Source organism: Pogona vitticeps, chromosome 1 (assembly GCF_051106095.1).
Source record: "Pogona vitticeps strain Pit_001003342236 chromosome 1, PviZW2.1, whole genome shotgun sequence".
NCBI classification, from domain to species: domain Eukaryota; kingdom Metazoa; phylum Chordata; class Lepidosauria; order Squamata; family Agamidae; genus Pogona; species Pogona vitticeps.
In genome coordinates, this window is record NC_135783.1 from 276,772,108 (window position 1) to 276,790,071 (window position 17,964).

The 17,964-nt window shown below is 41.7% G+C and overlaps 1 protein-coding gene across 6 annotated transcripts in view; it reads right to left on the reverse strand.

The window, feature by feature from the left end:
* Positions 1 to 17,601, reverse strand: part of ANO5 (anoctamin 5) — an 86,142-nt gene extending 68,541 nt beyond the window's left edge. For 2 of the 6 annotated variants that reach the window (XM_072985880.2, XM_072985879.2), the window contains exon 1: positions 17,134 to 17,600. In XM_072985880.2, the coding sequence (XP_072841981.2) occupies positions 17,134 to 17,197 (64 nt within the window). In that variant the 5' untranslated portion in view covers positions 17,198 to 17,600. Of the gene's footprint in view, positions 1 to 17,133 lie in introns of all 6 variants that reach the window. The other 4 variants (XM_072985881.2, XM_020805575.3, XM_072985878.2 and 1 more) reach the window with 3 other exon arrangements.
* Between the last annotated feature and the right edge of the window lie 363 nt (positions 17,602 to 17,964).

Consider the following 17,964-nt stretch of genomic DNA (forward strand, 5'->3'; position numbering starts at 1 on the left):
AACATACCACAAAAAAACCTCTTTTGTATTTGTGAAGATAAACATGTTTAAAATAAGAATAATCATAACATCACTGTTTCATTTCATTTTTAAGTAAAGTTAGTTCGGCCCCCAGACACAGTTCAGATTTTTCATGTGGCCCCCTTATAGGAATTAATTGCCCACCCGTGCTGTTGACTCATCCTTAGGTCCACCAGGACAGACAGTAGTCCAACAGGATGGTTGAAAGCAGCTCAGGCTGCTTTCAAAACTGTACCATGAAAATGGTCCTGGAAAACATCCTGAGGAGCTGCAAACAAATCAACATCCTTCATATTGCATACAGTGTCTCTATACAAATACCAACCTTGGGATGAGTGAACTCTCTGACTCTATTAAATCAACAATGAGAGTTCCTCAGAGGTATATCTCAGCTCCACTGCTCAATCTCTCTCTCTCTCTCTCTCTCTCTCTCTCTCTCTCTCTCTCTCTCTGTGTGTGTGTGTGTGTGTGTGTGTGAATGTGAATAAACTGCTTATGCTTTGTAGTTATATTGGGGGGGGGAATATGTATCCACAAAAATATTTTGGGGGACATAAAAGTTATACATGGATTTTGAACTAGGGTTAGGTGCCCCCAACCCCAGGGAGTTATTGAAGCGAGACATGTATTTTGGTTACTATATACTACATTTATTTTGTCCCCTAGCAAGAGGATAGTCATGCTGAATTACTGATGTCTATTTTACTAATCTTTTTTTTTCTCTTACAGCAAAAAGTGACAAAAGAGACAAATCTTGATATTTCCAGCTGAGCAGGAAAGCAATAAAAGGTATTAAACTTCCAAACAGGAAGTGTTCAATTAATTGCCAGAGAACCATTGCTGAATGCACCATTACTAGTTAATAGTGGCTATAGGCCCACATGAATAGAAAGGTATTTTTATAGCCTGGGAGTAAGTTTTCTTGATGCTTATCAAGTTTTTCCCAGGCTTTGGAATCTTCCACTGAGAGAGAAGCTAAGGCAACTCTTTCCCTATTGTCTTTCTACAACCTAGAAAATACCCTTTAATTCACATAGGACTTTGACAACTGCTCTTGCTTGCTGCAAAGGGGCTTTTAACTGGAAAAGAGCTGTACCTTCTTTCACTATTGTTTTTGCACTGTTTTAAATTTGCTGTGGTCCAATTTATGTAACATTTTTAATACATTTGTGCTATTTTAGTACACACTGCCTTGAATTCCACAACACAAAACTGAACTAAAAGCAAATGAAATGTGTATGGATAAATAGCTCTGCTCTTAGAAGTACAGGAAGCCTGACATATGAGGCAAGAGTATTTCACACAGCTCTGCTTTGACAGAAATATTGCCATCTGGATGTGGTTTTAATGGACTGTAGCTCTACATTATTTCCCCACTTCTGATTTAGTTTCTGATTTGTTTGCTCTGGTCTCCAAGTTCCTCATTTGGTTCCCAATTTCCTTATTCAAGCAAATCTCTTCACTTCCTCACCTAGCCCAATCAATAAAAATCAATTGCTCAGGAATACATGTTTGCAGAAACACTTTATCCTCTCCAAATTCTCATTCTTAAAAAAACAGCAAGGCACAAAATTATGCCACAGCCCCATATGTGGGCTCATTTCTGCCTTTTTAATTCAAACAGAACACCAAAAAAAATTGTGAAATTGGACTTTCTTCCAACTTCTTTTGCCTTGGCGTCTGCTGTCTTGATACACTGGATAATGAAAAACATTACATGAATATCCTAGATGACCCAGGAAACAGAGATTGCATCATTGTATCAAATGTGATCATAGTTTTGAAACTTATTGTCCCGATCAGCCAAAATTTCTTTACTAACATACAACTGAAAGTTACATTTATAACAAAATAAGTATGAGTTGCTAATGTTACTGTGGCACTCTAGTGGTCTCTCTTCTGAATACACGTTTACAATTTCTAGTCGGTATGATACATGTCAGACATGTTCCAAATCTGCTAACTCTAGGCTTTCAGATCCTCTAATTTATAGTTAAGACAACCTCTTTGAACAACAAACCACATGTCACTATGTAATTTTGAAGTCCAACTATAGAAAAACCAAAGAAGTTAAATTTAACTTTCCTAAATTACAAGTATATGCCCAACAACAGTTTTCAAGCTCTGGGGGTTTCTTTCATCTTGCCACATTCTTGAAGGTTCCTAAATTTCCCTATCAAAACCCTGTTGATAAAAGCCAACTGAAAAAGTGCACCACACGTAAAGATACTATGGTTTCTCAAGAATGCACTCTTTGGAATGCTTATAAGCAGTAGATATTGTAGATAAAACAACAGATAATATCAAGGACTTCAAATAACATAGCCAGTAATGTGATATGATGTGATCCTTTTTTTAAAAAAAAAATTGTTATTAAGACTGGACACTGCTTCTATTAACAAAGCAGGGACAGCTGTGTTAAGCTGGCACACAATAAATTCCAAAATCCATACTGACATGGTGCCTTTACTAGCTCACAAGTGTGTAATGTTTCAAGGAAAAAGCAAAATGCTAAAAGTGAGATGTCCATTGAGCAGGATTTCTTGTGGGTAGCTTTGCAGAAAATGAATTTAGAAAGATTCTGTATAACATGGCTTAATTGAGAGCATAGGTAAACAACTGCCCATCAACGTCCATTAAAATCCAGAAAATAATTTGATAAAGACAGCCAGTGCCTTGCCTTTTATCTGTGGATTTCATTATGACATTTTATAATGTACTGAATGCCTACAACAATATCTCTAGCTATAATATCAATAAATAATTAACATCTTACATCTTGTTTGTTTGTTTTGAAGGCTGCCCATTCTGGGGTTAACAAATAAGCATTTTATTATTATTGTATCTCACTCCATGCACCGCTTTTATTCCCATTGCTTCTTCCACAACGCAGCAATTGTATTTAGTTTCAATACAACTTAATTATTGTAACGTCTTGCACATGAATACTTGTGTAACTTTATGTATCTGAATGTATCTGTATCCGAATGGGTCTGTATTAGAAACTGCTTTTACTGTAGACTGACCCTGACTTAGATCTCTTCTGACTCTTGCCACAATCACACCAGGGTGCTAACTTTACAAACACACCCTTGCATATCAAAACACATAGTGCCTCAATGGCCTTCCATCTGCTAGCTGAGAGATATCGCCCCAAGGAACAGAACACAGTACTTTCACTTCCCAAAACAACAGGCCTGCTCAGAGGGCAATTAAGGAGATAATTGGCACCCTTGGTATGCGTAGGGAGGAAGCTAAGGCACTTCCATCTTGACACCAAGGGAAAAGCTGTTACTTGAAGGCCACCATATACAATGCAACAATAAACAAAACGACAGAGATAAAACGAATATCTGGGTACTGTCAAATCAGACACATAGTCGCCATCTGAGTAATTCATAACCTTAAGGCCAAGGGGGCATGCGTATCATATGCACATTCAGGTGTAGCCAATAAGTCAGACCCACAGAACATTTAGGGCCAATGGGCATAGAGATCCAAAGTTTCGGGTTCAGGACACCAATCAGAATCTAACTGTTTACGGCCCTTTGTGTGTATCCCTATAAAACATCCATGCACCCGTGTTTCGGGGCTCTTCTCTGCTTTTAAGAGATTGGGCCCTAGCTGTGTAATTTAATAAATAATTGGCATTCTATACAGCTGGTTGTCTCGTGTCTTAGTCTGCTGCCTCTGCCGGAGAATCAACCCGATTTTCAGGGTTAACAGTTTGTTTGGGCTTGTTTGATATTTTTTTTTACAAAAACAAAACAAAACAACTCCCACAATTTCTTATGTGGAATTCTGGAATTTCCAGCCCACGAACTCACACTCATACAGATGCCTATATTTCACTCACATGGAAATGTGATGTCTAGGTGCAGCCTTGCTTCCTGTTGTTGTAAGTACAAAAAAAGAAGCTGTTCCAACACTTCCAGAGTGGTCATTTACTGGGAACTGACTTCTACAGAGCTTAAAGGCCAGTAAGATTATCACTTCTAGGAAGCAGGAGAGCAGCTTCCTTTTTTGGGGGTGAGGTGTACATTAATTGCAGGAAGCAAATCTTAAAGAACATTTTCACAAATCAACCTATCAATAGTTCCTTATCCCCAAAAAATGACTAAATTTTATATATCACACAGAACTACTTTATTAGAGATGAAAAAATTCCAAGGGTACTCGTCTCTGCATTTTGAGGCAATGCATGAAAGAAAATTGAGTTTAGTGTCATTGACAACAAATGATCTTACAGAGTATATAACATGACAAGAAATGCAGAAGTTCTATTACTATCCATTCTGGAATCTATGGTAGAGAACTCCAATATACAAATGATTGGTATCCTGCCTATAATTACTGCAGTATGTTTTGCTAAGTTTTGGTAGAATAAAAATAGCCCAGTAATAGTCAAATGGCTAAGGAATACTCTAAAGTTTAAATGCAGTGCAGTAACTTTCCAGTTCTTTTTAAAATACAATGCCTATTACATAAATGGCAGCTATTCAATCTGAAATATTATTATGAATCTAGTGCTTCAAAAGCCTCTTTATTCAGACAATTATTCACTACCTGTCACTGGAGCTTTCTCACAAATATTGCTCACAAGAAAACTATTGGCAGTAGCTTTCCACCCATCAAAGGACAGCAGGGATCTCTACCATCCTGGGGTTCCTTGCTCAATGAGTCACCAAGACCTCATCCTAAACCCTGCCTCTTCACCCACCACTGAAATTGTGCCCTACGCTATAAACCAGTTCAAATATCCTCCTGTTACGAACTTTAAGCCAAGCCACTATCTCTCAGATTCAGTATACCATCTCAAATGTGGGGACAATATTATAAGTCTACACTACAGGTAAGTTGTAAGGCATACTGAGATAGCACATGTGAAATGCTTTCATTATACTGAAGCAGTACATAATAACTGCTAATTACTGTTTTGCATATTGTTCACTCCGGGTTGCAGATACATGTGTTGAATATATCTGCTATAGACATCTGCTATTAGCATGGGGATATATTCCTAACAGTCACACAATGCTCAAATGACAAATACATTTGAGCAATGTCACAAATGTTTAGCTAGCTATTATATCTTGTAAATGAACCATATGAAAAAGCTTCCTATCACAGTAAATGAAAAACTTTAAAACAAAACAAAAAACAAACCACTAGTAAATGGATATTTCCTCTCTCCAATTTGCTGTTTAAAAACAAAAACGTTCAAGTCTATTTAAAAAAAAAACCTCAGAGTAGGGTGGGAACAATCTTCTTTTTCTTTTGCTACAATGTAACAATGTTGTGAAATGAATGTGCAATGGCAACACAGATCACTGGTGCCTACCATACAGTAATTCTTTTTTCTTGTTTGGTTTTTTGAACAGCTGCATTAATCTTTCCTTACTCATCATTTTAAATATGTAAATGTAGAGCCTCCTGCTGTGAAATAGAGACACAAGGGCCATGAAGAACCAAAGTCATGTTCCTTAGTCATAATCCCAAGAGAAGACCAATTATTCAACAAGAGATGCACAACAAACCAAAAGTACATTTTCCTAACTACTAGCCTGGGAATACACATCCTACCTTATCTCTTTGTGTCATTTGAAAAATTGTTGGAACACATGCTACCTGCTAATAATACTGTTGAGTCTAATTAAGCCAAGCTATACTAACTGCACCTCTATTTGCAATGGGAAGAGCATATAAATATATTAGAAAAAGGTCCTTTGCCTATATATCTCTGAAGATTTCCAACTGGCATGAGTCTTCTAGTTCTTTCCAGCTTATGGTAACAGTACGATGCTTTCAAGGTCCTACCGTTAAAAGCCCTGGAGTTTAGGAATATTTGCTCATTGTAGTTTGGGTGGCGGATATCCAATTTGGATGCAAGCCAACGGAACACAAAACTCCTTCTCAAATGAGTGCTGTATTTGGGTAGGGAAGAGAAAATAATTTGGGGGCACTGGTATTGGCTGAGAGGAATAGGATTTTTTTCCCCTGGGAATCTAAACCAACCTGAGGTTCATCTCAAATCTGTAATATTAACTGTGGACTCTGCAGCAGGAATGCATAAGCTATTGTCTCTCTGCATAACCCTCCAACCAGTAACAAGAATATGTCAGTATATTACACTACAGAGTAGTCTTGAGCACAAGGGAACATTTGCAGCCCCACAGCCTACCCCTTCTCCCTTCCCACTGCTTCCTGTCACATCCCAACCTGGTCCTGCCACCTCCTCCTCATCCTGCACCATCCTTCCAGCTGTAAATGCATGATCCAGAGTAGTGCAGTGCCGGATTGCCCATTTGCAGCCCCACAGGCTGCCCCACTTCCCACTGCCCCTTTCACCTTCCTACCTGATCTTGCATCATCATCATCCATCACCCTTCTGGCTGCAGGTAACATTGATCCCAATGGATCTCCCTGATCAACTGTGACCCCAGTGCATGTGCAGAGAGAGCAGGCCTGGCTCATGGATGAAAGGACTCTGTCTCTGTGTATTCCCATGCCTGTCAGCTGATAGGTGGAGCATGTACAGAGACAGCAGCCCCAGCCCCTGGAATGGAGGCCAGGCCACTATCTCTCAAGATAGCAGCAGTGGAAGAGGCAGCAGCACCAGAAGGTAGGGAGGCAGTGGGAGCAGTGGGAAGGGTGCAGGGCAAGCTGTGGGAGCTGGGCGAAAATGAACCAGGAATTTTGTTAAATCAATTTTAAAAGTTCATTGGTGCAGTTTGTTTTGTTTCGTCTGTTTTGACAAACCTGAACCAACCCAAATCAATGAACCAGTGATTTTCTTTATGAACTTTCTGGTTTGTTTTTTGGTTTGTTCCCCTCTCTTCTCACAAGCCAATTCTTCCCCCAGTTTTAACTGTTTCAAATCTTCAATATGGAAACAAGGCAAATAGTGCCTTTTTGGCTTTATAGGGTTTAAACCTTAAATGTCACACATCAAAGAAGCGATGTTCATTCACTATCCCACAAATGGAAAATTCACAGCTCACACATTCCCACGGATAGTTTAAGACTAGGAAGGCAGGCAAAATTAAATGTTCTCAATTTTAAGCAAAATGCTAATCATGAAAACTCTACTGGTTCATCTCTGCACAAACAGTACTCGTATAAATGAGTAAAGTAGAAACTAATGAAATAATAGCTAAAGTCCAGTTGCTTAGTGTTGTAATTTTCATCAGAGTAAACCCATCTGTATCACTGAATTTTAAGGAGGAACTGACCCACCAAATCCTTACGGGTTCAATGGCTGTACTCTAGCATGACTTGGTAAACTAACCAAGAGGATTTCAGCCAGAAACAGGCAAAAGAAACAACAGTAAGGCTGAAGCAGACATTGCTTTGGCACATGGGTTTCCACAGCTGCATGTGACAAGTTAATCAGAATGCAAGAGTAAAGGTAGAAGCACCTGCAGAGGGAAGTCAAAATGAGGAAATCACTCTCATACCCACACCTTATCTGAGGGTCCCCATCGTCTGATCCAGTATTTTTCCACACAACTAGTTTCTACCATTTTCTGAGCCTGCCATGGAGTCAAGTAAAACAGACTAGGAAATCCATGGGAAGGGAAGGATTAAACTCCTCTGGCCAAGAGGCCCACTACTTCCTACATCACTGTCTGTACAGGAAGGGAGTAACATGCAAGTCCAGGGCTCATAATAGTCTTCCTTTGTAATACTATATTTCAGGGTTCTTCTTGCAATGGCTTTGGTTTCCTCTTAGCTTAACTGAGGCTTTGTGCCATAGTTTGCTCAATAAAGAATTATAACCAATCCCCAATGAATCTGAGCATCTCTCCTGCACAATTTAAAAGGTACGTGGGAAACTGCAGTGGTTTGGAGCAAAATTTCCTGCCCTCATTGTTCTTCTACCAGCCATATATATCTATTCACTGGATTCCAAACCATGTGCAGAAATCATATATACATGGACAGTTTTAAAAATCACAACTAATGTTTTGGATCGGTATTGGCATCTTAAGATTGCCATGTACCATTAGCCGAAGATGCACAGTTGGGAAAATCTCCCTAAATCATTCACTGCAACTGAAAATCTTGTCTAAGAGGCTATGAAGGGTTTATAAAAAATACTGTATGAGCATGTGCATAACATTTCTACTTGATATGACTCAGCACTTCAACAAGGCTATATTTGGTCAGAATTAGCAGCAAAGGTTTCCCCTCCCTTTTCCCTGTAGGAAGTTGCTGCTGTTCTGTATCTAGTGGATACGCAATTATTTTATTTTAGTATTCTTTTTCTGGACTCTTAATTGCTGCATATTCATGTTCAGCGCCACCACGTCCCCATGTTCAGATTTCCAATAGCAGGGTAAAGCAGAGGTCAAAACATGAAACTGCTAATGCCAAACACTTGTTTCCATTTGTAGATGATGGCAAACAAAATTATCCTGAACACAAAGCTATTTCCTTTGGACTGGTACATCAACAGAATAAAACACTTTGTCTCTGATTTTAATTCAGTTCTACAATTCAATAATTCACTGCAAAGGCTAGTATGAAAAAAGACCAAGCCTTATGATACTGGACATTTTGTCTCTTTGTGTGTTTTCCTGTAATGCCCACGGTCTGGTAAGCTCAGGGTAGTATGTAGGAAAGTTAGCTTCTTGGCTTGCTGAAGACTAGCACCATAGCTCTTAAAGAAGAATTCTAAGGCTGAGCAAGTTTTATAATGAGTATATTATAAGCCATATAAATATATATGGAAATCAACCCTGAGTGCTCACTGGAAGGACAGATCCTGAAGCTGAGGCTTCAATACTCTGACCATCTCATGAGAAGAGAACTCTCCCTAGAAAAGACCCTAATGTTGGGAAAGTGTGAAGGCAAGAGGAAAAGGGGACGACAGATGACGAGATGGTTGGACAGTGTCATCAAAGCTACCAACATGAATCTGACCAAACTCCAGGAAGCAGTGGAAGACAGGAGGGCCTGGCGTGCTCTGGTCCATGAGAGAGGGAGGGAGGGAGAGAATATAAAATTGACAAGCCGGGGAAAGATTTCAAGAAGTGAGCACATAGTTAGTAAACTGTATGGTTTCCACACAATTTTATATTACAATTACTACAAAAGAAGGTGTGACACAGCTAAACCTAAAGAGAGGAATGTTTACTGAGCAAATTGTGGAAAAAATAAGCAGAAAGCCATAACAAGAAGTCCTGTGAGACTGAGCCCCAGAAAAGCAGAAAAGAACCTCTGCTAGAAGGAGGTTGGAATTTACTGAAGTACATCAGGAGAGCCCAATTCCCTTATCCTATATAAAAAACACAAACACTTACAGCATTCTGCTTGATCTCAACAAACACCAATTCTCACATGTAGTCTGTGCATGCAATAATTTTTACATGTGCTAGCTTTTACATATATTCATGGGTCCATGTAGGGGTCAACAACAGGATTCTCAAATTCATACCTGCCCCAAGTCCCATATACCTTCTGGGTGGCCCAAAAAGATTTCTCTAAAATGTTGGCAGCTTCCTGACTTGAGAAGGCAAGAAAAACTACTGGAAAATGCAGCCTCCTATTGTAGCCTGAAAAGGATATGTGATACAGGTGTAATCTCATTCCAGAAATCCACTGGGGAGATAAATTTATTGGGAAAGTAGAATAGAAGTTGGGAATGCATGAAAGAGTAGATTGAGCAAGGAAAAGCAGGCAATGTTTAGTTACATATTTGAAAGGCTTAAGACTCTTACTCTGCTGTGTCTCCTCCCATTGTCATCTCACAGAAATGGATTCCTTTTTAAAATGATGATAATATGGCTGAGATACAGATTACAAAAAGTCCCTCAAACCAGCCTGGTTCCAGAAAAAGAAGAGAGGCTTCTCTGCTTCATTCTATCACTGCTTCATGAAGGTATGCTTACATTTCTGTACAACTATGTCAGTGAGAACATATCCACTGATATGTGCACAAATCTTGTGGGACTGCATGTTCACACGCCTGACGGGGGTATGGCTCCAAGACTTGTATGCAGTATGTCAGTCTGGAAATTATGATTTACGTATGTTTGAGTATAAAAATGATGTAGCACTCCTCTAGCATATAAAAGGTACAGGAACATAAAATACACAACATCAAAACTAACACTTCAACCTATAGGTTATTCATATATGATGCCTTTCAGTGATTGGCTACTTTCTATGATGTCAGGGAACGCTTTGGAAAAGTAATCCATTAGATCAAAAAACACAAACAGATCAGTTTGCTATTGATGAGAAGGGAACCATGATCCATGGAGAATCACAATTTTAGAAATAAAGAAAGAAAATGCAAGTCAAAAAGCAATGCTTTTTTTCTGTTTTACAAAAGTGGCTTAGTAACTGCTTTCCAAATAACATTAACCATGTACTGTGTAAATATGAGCCTTTCCCTTAGTCATGGAAATAACTGTATCACAAATTCCTACAGGGAAAAATACTTTCACTTGGAAGATGTTATGATGGTACTTTGTTAAGTCAATTGTAGGTAGTAACAGAAAAAGTAGTGGATTTAATTATCAATCTCCCCTCCCCAAAACTGCTTGCTAGGATCATGGTATCAAGTCAGTAAACTCTGGCTTTCATATGATAGAAGTCATTCATCCAACAAATGTAGAATGATTATTTTAAGTTGACTAGAGGCATATACCAGAAAAGCAGAAGTGCACACACAAAAACACCATTCACAATCCCTCCTCTGCACCACCACCAGCACTGTTTCTATAGCTACCTCCAAACAACAACAAAACCACCTGGCTGGCTTGTCTAAGTCAATTTCTTTCCTCCTCCCCCCCCCCACACCTCATCGCTCACTCGCTTTCTCCCCCCCCCCTCAATGCCACAGTTTCCTCCTGCATACACAGGCCCAATTAAAAAAAGCATAACTGACAAACTGTTATTCAGCAGCATCTCTTCTAATTTCAGTACTTTATTACTTCTTCATATTATACACCTATGAACATGATGCTAGATCCAGTTTGGAAGGGGCAAAAAAGGACGAATGCTAGAGTTGTGAATGCCTATTTACAGAAGTAAACAGCCTATTCCTTTGATGTTTTTGTCTGCTTATGTGCAGAGCTAAAAGGGTGATGGGGATGTGTGTACACCCTTAAACCCAGCTCCTCAAACCTCCTATGCATCTGGCATTGTCCTCAGCCTTTGCATCTGCAGCCACACTCACCTGAAGGCAGTGAGGGGTCTCATGATGAGCAGCACTGAGAAAGTGGCTTCCCAATCATTTTAGCTTTATAACCTTGCCTAGTCTAATGAAATTACAAAGTCCTCTTCAGACCTTGGTGCTCAATGCACGAAGATCCATGAAGGTGCCAGGTGTAGCACTTTCAGGAGGCAGGACTATATGTTTGCTCCTGTTCCCACCAATCACACAGCTCCACATCTGAGCAAGCAAACAACTGTATAGCATTCATTGCCAGGCTTCACAACAACAGATAAAACAATGACAACAGCAACAGATATGATAAAATGTAATAAAAGGAAATAAAAATCTTAGATAACTGCAGGTATTTATAGTGAGAAAGTTATAAACCCAAGTCTCCAAAGGACAAGGTCTTCCAAATTATCAATTATTATCATTGTTGTTGTTATTTCATAGCCTCAAGAAGATTCTGTCTTATGCCTTGTAATGGTTTCCTAGGCATAAAGTACTCAGAACCAGTTTGCCAATCCCTTCTTCTGGTAGCACTATGCAGTTTGCTCAGGGCTACACAGTATTGATGTAACTTGGCTGTAAATTCAGGTATACCAACTCACTCAGCTGTCCAGCTATCCTCAAACTGAAAGATACTAATACTGTGGTGGAAAGTCAACAGTGAGAGAACAAGACGAACCTCCTAAAACAGAGGTTTCCTAAGCTTGGTTTCAATAGGGAAGAAGGCCCTTCACCTCATACCAACCAAAATGTGTTTCCTACTGAGAAGCGGGCGTATGGAGACAAGTGTGCAGGATTATATAGGTGAAGGCAGTCTATCATACACCCTGGTTCTACACTGTTTAAGACTTTAAGGATAGTAAACTATTATTTTCATGGTGCATGGAAACAAACAGAAAACCAATGAATATATTTCAGAACAATTGGTTCAACTTGTTAGGTTTGAACAAATTGAAACTTCTGCGAACTCCACAAAAATCATACTGGAGAAGACACACTGTAAGACCTACATTACCACAACCAGGGGTTGAAAAAACTTGCATAGCTGACAACAAACACTTGACTTCCCTCAGTCAATTTCTCTTTCTCCACTTCTGTTCTCTCTCTGACCATCACCAGTAAACCACGTTTCAATTTGTTAGTTCTCATTCAGACCATTACCATATCCATACACTGAGGCAGAACTTCAAATTTTCCTAGAACTAGTTTAAAAGAATGAAACGGAGGTGATATGCATTATCAGTGTGGCACTAAATTCAAAATCCCTGTATGACCATGCCCAAACTATGTATTTTATCTACTGTAAACTTCTTCAGTGATGAATGTGCCCCAAACCAAATGGGAAATTATAAGTAAAATGTCACAGACTGCTTGAGTGTAAGAAGAATTTACTTTGTGAACCAGCCCATCATTTCGAGCGATCGAAGGTCTCTTCAACCCTACCAGAGACTAGAACCTAAATGCCATTATAGTCCACAGAAGGAGAACCAAACCTTCATATTAGGAAGATTTTGTTGGCAAAGTATTTTTACAGTTGTCTGAAATGAGGTCAAAACTACAACATTAAACAAGTTCAAGAACTACACATTTATTTGTTGTTATATCTCTATCACAACGTATCTATGTTGTTTCTTCCAGCACAGGGAAGATGCACACAGTCATCTATACCGGTTAGCCTGGTAAAGTTAATAGTTCCTTTGATTAAGAATACAATCTCGTGCACACCTATATGGGTGTAAGCTTGATTAAGCGTATTGGCCAGGATTCTACTTTAACTTTGCATGCCAGTTTAACTGTTTCAGTGTAAATTTCAATAGTGAATTGTAACCAGGAAAGAAGCTTATGCTGGTTTTCTTGTCACATGGCAGCTGCATGACTTCACACTAACAAAAAAAAAATGTGCTCACTTTCTAGCTGCTCTGAACTGGTCATTGAAGTTTAAGATCAGGGAGTTATAACAGCAAAAATATGTAATAGGATTCCAGCCAGTGGGACTGAATCCTAAGTGATTCTGCTGCAATAAAAGACCTTTATTATTACCATTCATTAAAGTTAATACCACATGCACTGAACTTCAATTGCAAACAATAAAACATTTTCTCTACCTCTGGGACTGAGACACTGAATCTTGACTTTGCCAATGAACATGAGTACTGCAAACTGTCGGCTGGGATTTTAGATAATGTTCTCACTAAACGTTTATTGCTATCATGATGCAAGCAGGATGGTAACACAAAGGTCAGTGAGTCCAACAGGAGATCAGTGTGCATCCTCTGGATGTGAAGGCAGGAAGAAATAGACAAAAGCCACTTAATACAGGCCATTACATCTGCTTTTTTCTCCTTATCGTCATCTGCTTCTCAAAAGCATAAGCATGCTGCTCTCTTCCCCTCGTTTGTCGTGCAAAACAGCAGTTGTTCAGTAATGCATTCAGCATTACTGAGCACCAGCACCCATCATGATGGCACCAATGCCAGGACCAAGAGATCTTGAAGAGTCCACCAAACCTTTGACTACTTTAGCTAAAGCATCCTTGCAAATCATGAATCAATGCAGTCTTGCCTTTTAATTGGATACTGCCCCAGCAAATATTGGCTCAATGACAAAACCATTCATATCTTGTCCGCATGTAATGGAGGCAGCTTCTAATGCAGAGAGAGAATAAACTTACAGGAAGCAGAAGGGAAAGCAGCCATGCTGCTATTTAGTCATTTACTGGGAATAATAGTTGAGAAGGCCAGTTCTCAACCTGAAAATGCAGAGGTTAAACCCAACTAATCTCAAAGGCAAATCCAGCCAAAGTCTAATTTAGTCCTTGGCTTTCCTAGAGAAACAGCAATGTTAATCTGTTTCAGGAAGAATAATATACAGTGGTGCCTCGCTTAACGAGCGCAACTTATAACGATGAATTCGCATAGCGATCCGTTTTTTGAATCACTAATGCGAAGGCATACCGACGGTTCAAATGGGCAAAACTCGCATTGCGAAGATCGGTAAGCGTTTCACTTACCTATCTTCGCATTGCGATGTCAGGGAATCAGCTGTTTGGCGGTTCCAAAATGGCCGCCGGACGACCCCAAATGGCCGCGCGCAGCGTTTTCACGCCCTGTCCTCATTTATCGAGGGTGCGAAAATGGCTGCCGCTATGGGGAAACATCGCAGAACGGTGAGTTTTATGCCCATTTGGAACTTCGTTTAATGCGTTCCAATGGGTTTCCCCGTTCTGTATAGCGATGTTTCCCCATAGCGAAGGTTAATCCGGAACGGATTAACCTCGCTATGCAGGGCACCACTTGTATTGTCTTTTTCCATCTTAAAGAGTAACAATAGCTTTTACGGACTACCACCTAGTCCCACCAGCAGAAAGACCACCTGAAGTGGCACCTTCTCCTTTATGCACCTACTGTAAGACTGACTATGTTCCCACCCACCCACCCAAGAAACAATCTATTCCAAACCTCAAAAGCTTTTTGAGCCAACTGAAAACCTCCTTATTCATCCAGACTTTCAGCTGAGTTTGTCACTGTACTATGTAAACAATCTTCAGGTATGCATATGCTCTTGTCATTTTTAGTACTTTGTCTGCTGTAAGTTGGATGATTCTATTGTCTTTTACTGGTACCAAACACAGCTTTGGTATTCTTTTACAACAAAATGCAACAGTTACTACTACTAACTGCCATTCTTATTGATAAGAATATTCAATTACTGGTGCAATACTTTTTGCATTTCAGTGCCATTTAATTCTAATCTTTACATTTTTCTCCTTTACACACTTTTATACATAGATATACCTGAAAACGGGGTGTTACATTCCATGTTTCTTTATGTTTAGTGTAGTTTAGGAAAACATACAACATTCCTGCTGTTAGAGATACAATTGAAACAACCTTGCTTCAGGCAGGACTTCATAGGGTTGTTTTGCATTCCTCGCATATACTGTATAAGGCAGTGGTCCCCAACCTTGGGCCTCTAGATGTTCTTGGACTACAACTCCCAGAAGCTTTCATCACCAACTCTGATAGCCAGGATTTCTGGGAGTTGAAGTCCAAGAACATCTGGAGGGCCAAGGTTGGGGACCAATGGTATAAGGCAGAGATGAAACTCATGCCACTTACCTTCAACTGTTTCATTTCAAATTACCAACAATTGCAACAAAAAGGCTTATAAGCAAGTTCTGACCAAAGAACTACAGCATGAGGCAGAACCAGAAAGCCTCACCCTCTTTAGCTGCTGGACCTCAATTTCCACCTCACTCTTTCATCCTGTTGAACTAGGCTTTCCCAGCTTTTTTTAACATCTTGTGTGAAAATGTCTTTTACTTTTATATATTCATTTCATCTCCTGTGAAAACCCGCTTTTCACATATTACGTATGCTACAAAGGTGACTCCCTGTAAAGCAGGTGAGGTTTTGAAGACAAAGTCTTCATCTTTTTTATTCCTTTTGAAGTAAGTCAAATGCTTCTGACCCTTAGGAAACTAAAGAACAGTTATTTTAATCTTAACATAAACAAAGTTGAAGACCATACAGACTATTGGAATAGATCATTACTGTAACCATTATTTTCTAGGATGAGGCTTAGTATCTGAACATGTTAAAATGTTGCTCAGACTAAGTTCTGTCTTAAGGTACCCACTCAAGAACACCTGAAGAATTTTGGGCATTGCCACTTTTTCCCTTACAGTGTCTCCCTGTATATTTTGATCACCTTCAGAATCATTGTTATGGATTCCTTTGAATTATTTACTCAATGCATAGAAGGCACTTTTGTCAATTACTAAAGTGTCCATCCCAGGTGGGCAAATTGTGTCCCTCCTTTTTTTCCAACCCCTCTGTTTTTTCTGCAAAATAAGACCAAAACCTCTTCAATTTGACTGTGTGGGAGGCCCTAGCTGAATAGCTCAGTGGTTTAGGTATCTAGCTGAAGAGCCAGAGGTTGAGAGCTCAATCCTCCACTGTGCCCCCCCCCAGGAGAGCCAACCTGCAAGCTGTACAGTCCCAGGGAGTCCCCAGAAGAAGGGAATAGTAAACCACTTCTGAGTATTGTTTACTTAGAAAACCCTTTTATTTACAGGGATCAACAAGTCCTACCCCTGTCAAGAATGCACAAGGAGGAACTGACCTCCCAGCCTCTGACTCTGCAGCTAGATACCTAAACCACTAAGTTCTCCAGCAGTTTTTATTTTCCTTTCCTCACGAACCTAGAAAAAGGTCACTATAAGTCAGACAGCACACTGTAAGTATCATTATTGTTGTTGTTATGTGGCTTCTGGAGAATTTGTGGGTTGAGAACTGGGTCCCCCCAGACCCACCAACTTTGCCCAAGCCCTGGCCTAGACTCTAACGTTGTCGATCTACCTGTGGTCGGATTTCAGCGGCACGTGATTTCTGACCCCCCCACACACCCAGTACTCATCCACACGCGTCTATTGCCCCGGGTTAGCGCGTTTCGTACACAAATGTGGCACCTTCTGAAAAGGCCGCTGGAGCTCAGATCCCTTCCCACGCCTGGCCAAAAGCCGGCCACTCGGGAGGGAGCCGCCCTCCTTCCAGGGCAGCCGGGGAAGCCCCAACCACCAGAGGCTGACCTGCCAGCCCTCCCTGCCCTCCAACCACACCGCAGGGACACCGGCTGGAAAAAGTGAGACTGCCAGGCCACCTTTTCCCAACCAACCCCGGACGACAGAAATAAGAGCGGCCGGTCCCGCCCGGGCCCCACCAGGCCGGATGGCGCCCAGCCCCGCAGCCGCACCCGGGCCCGGCCTGCCGGCACCGTTAGGTCCATTCCCTTTCAGCACCGGGAAAGGGAGAGCGAGCCGAGGCGGCCGGAGAGTCCGAGGGACTCTCGGCCACTTGGACTGCGACCCCGGGAGCAGCCGAGCCTCTCTTTCCGGGCCACTCGCGTGCCCACCAGGGCGCCCTTGCCTTGCTTACCCTCGTTGGCTTGCCCCATCTCGATGAGGGTCTCCTCGTTCTCCTTTCTCCCGAGTCGGGCCATGGCTGCTGGAGGGAGGCGGGCGGCGAGCCGACCGAAGCAGCCTGGCGAGCCGCGGGAGAGAGCCAGGCTGAGGAAAGGAGGGAAGGCGGGACTGGCAGGCAGGCAGGCCGGCAGACAGGCAGGCAGAGCTGGAGCGCGCGCCCCCGCCCTTTCCTCTCCTCCTCCTCCTCCTCCTCTTGGCTTATCTCGGTCCCCTGGAATCCCCGGGAGAGGGACGGGATCAGTTGCCGTCGGCCCAATCGAAGGGACCCGGGGGGGGGGGGCGAGGAGGAGGAGGAGGGGAGCGCCGGGGTCGGGGAGAGAACGGCTCGAGTCCTTAAAGGGAGACGCCTCGGCTGGAGAGGCTGGGCCGGGAAAGAAGGGAAAGGAGGGGGCGGCGGCACAGCGGGTGGGTGGGTGAGTCAGGGTCTGCGCGCGCTGCCAAGGTTTTGCTCTCCGGTTACTCGCGCGGATTGCGTCACGGAGAACGAGGGCGCGCCGGGGGTGGGTGGGGGCTGCCTGGCGAAAGTGGCGCCAAGGCTTCTCGTTCGCTCGCGCGCTCGGGTTGTTTCCCCCACCTTTTTCCTTTCTGACTGAAACTTCGGGTGCTGATGCTGCTCGTTGGTTGGTTGGGGGGGGGGCAGTTTCTGAGTTGGTGCACGCCCAAGTCTTGGAGCACAAGAGGCATCTCCAGAGTGGAGAAGCTGCTGGTTCCTTAAATCAGCCTGCCCTCTTTCCTTAAGAAACAGAAACCCTTCAGCTTTCAATAGCTATCGTCCCCGTCGGCA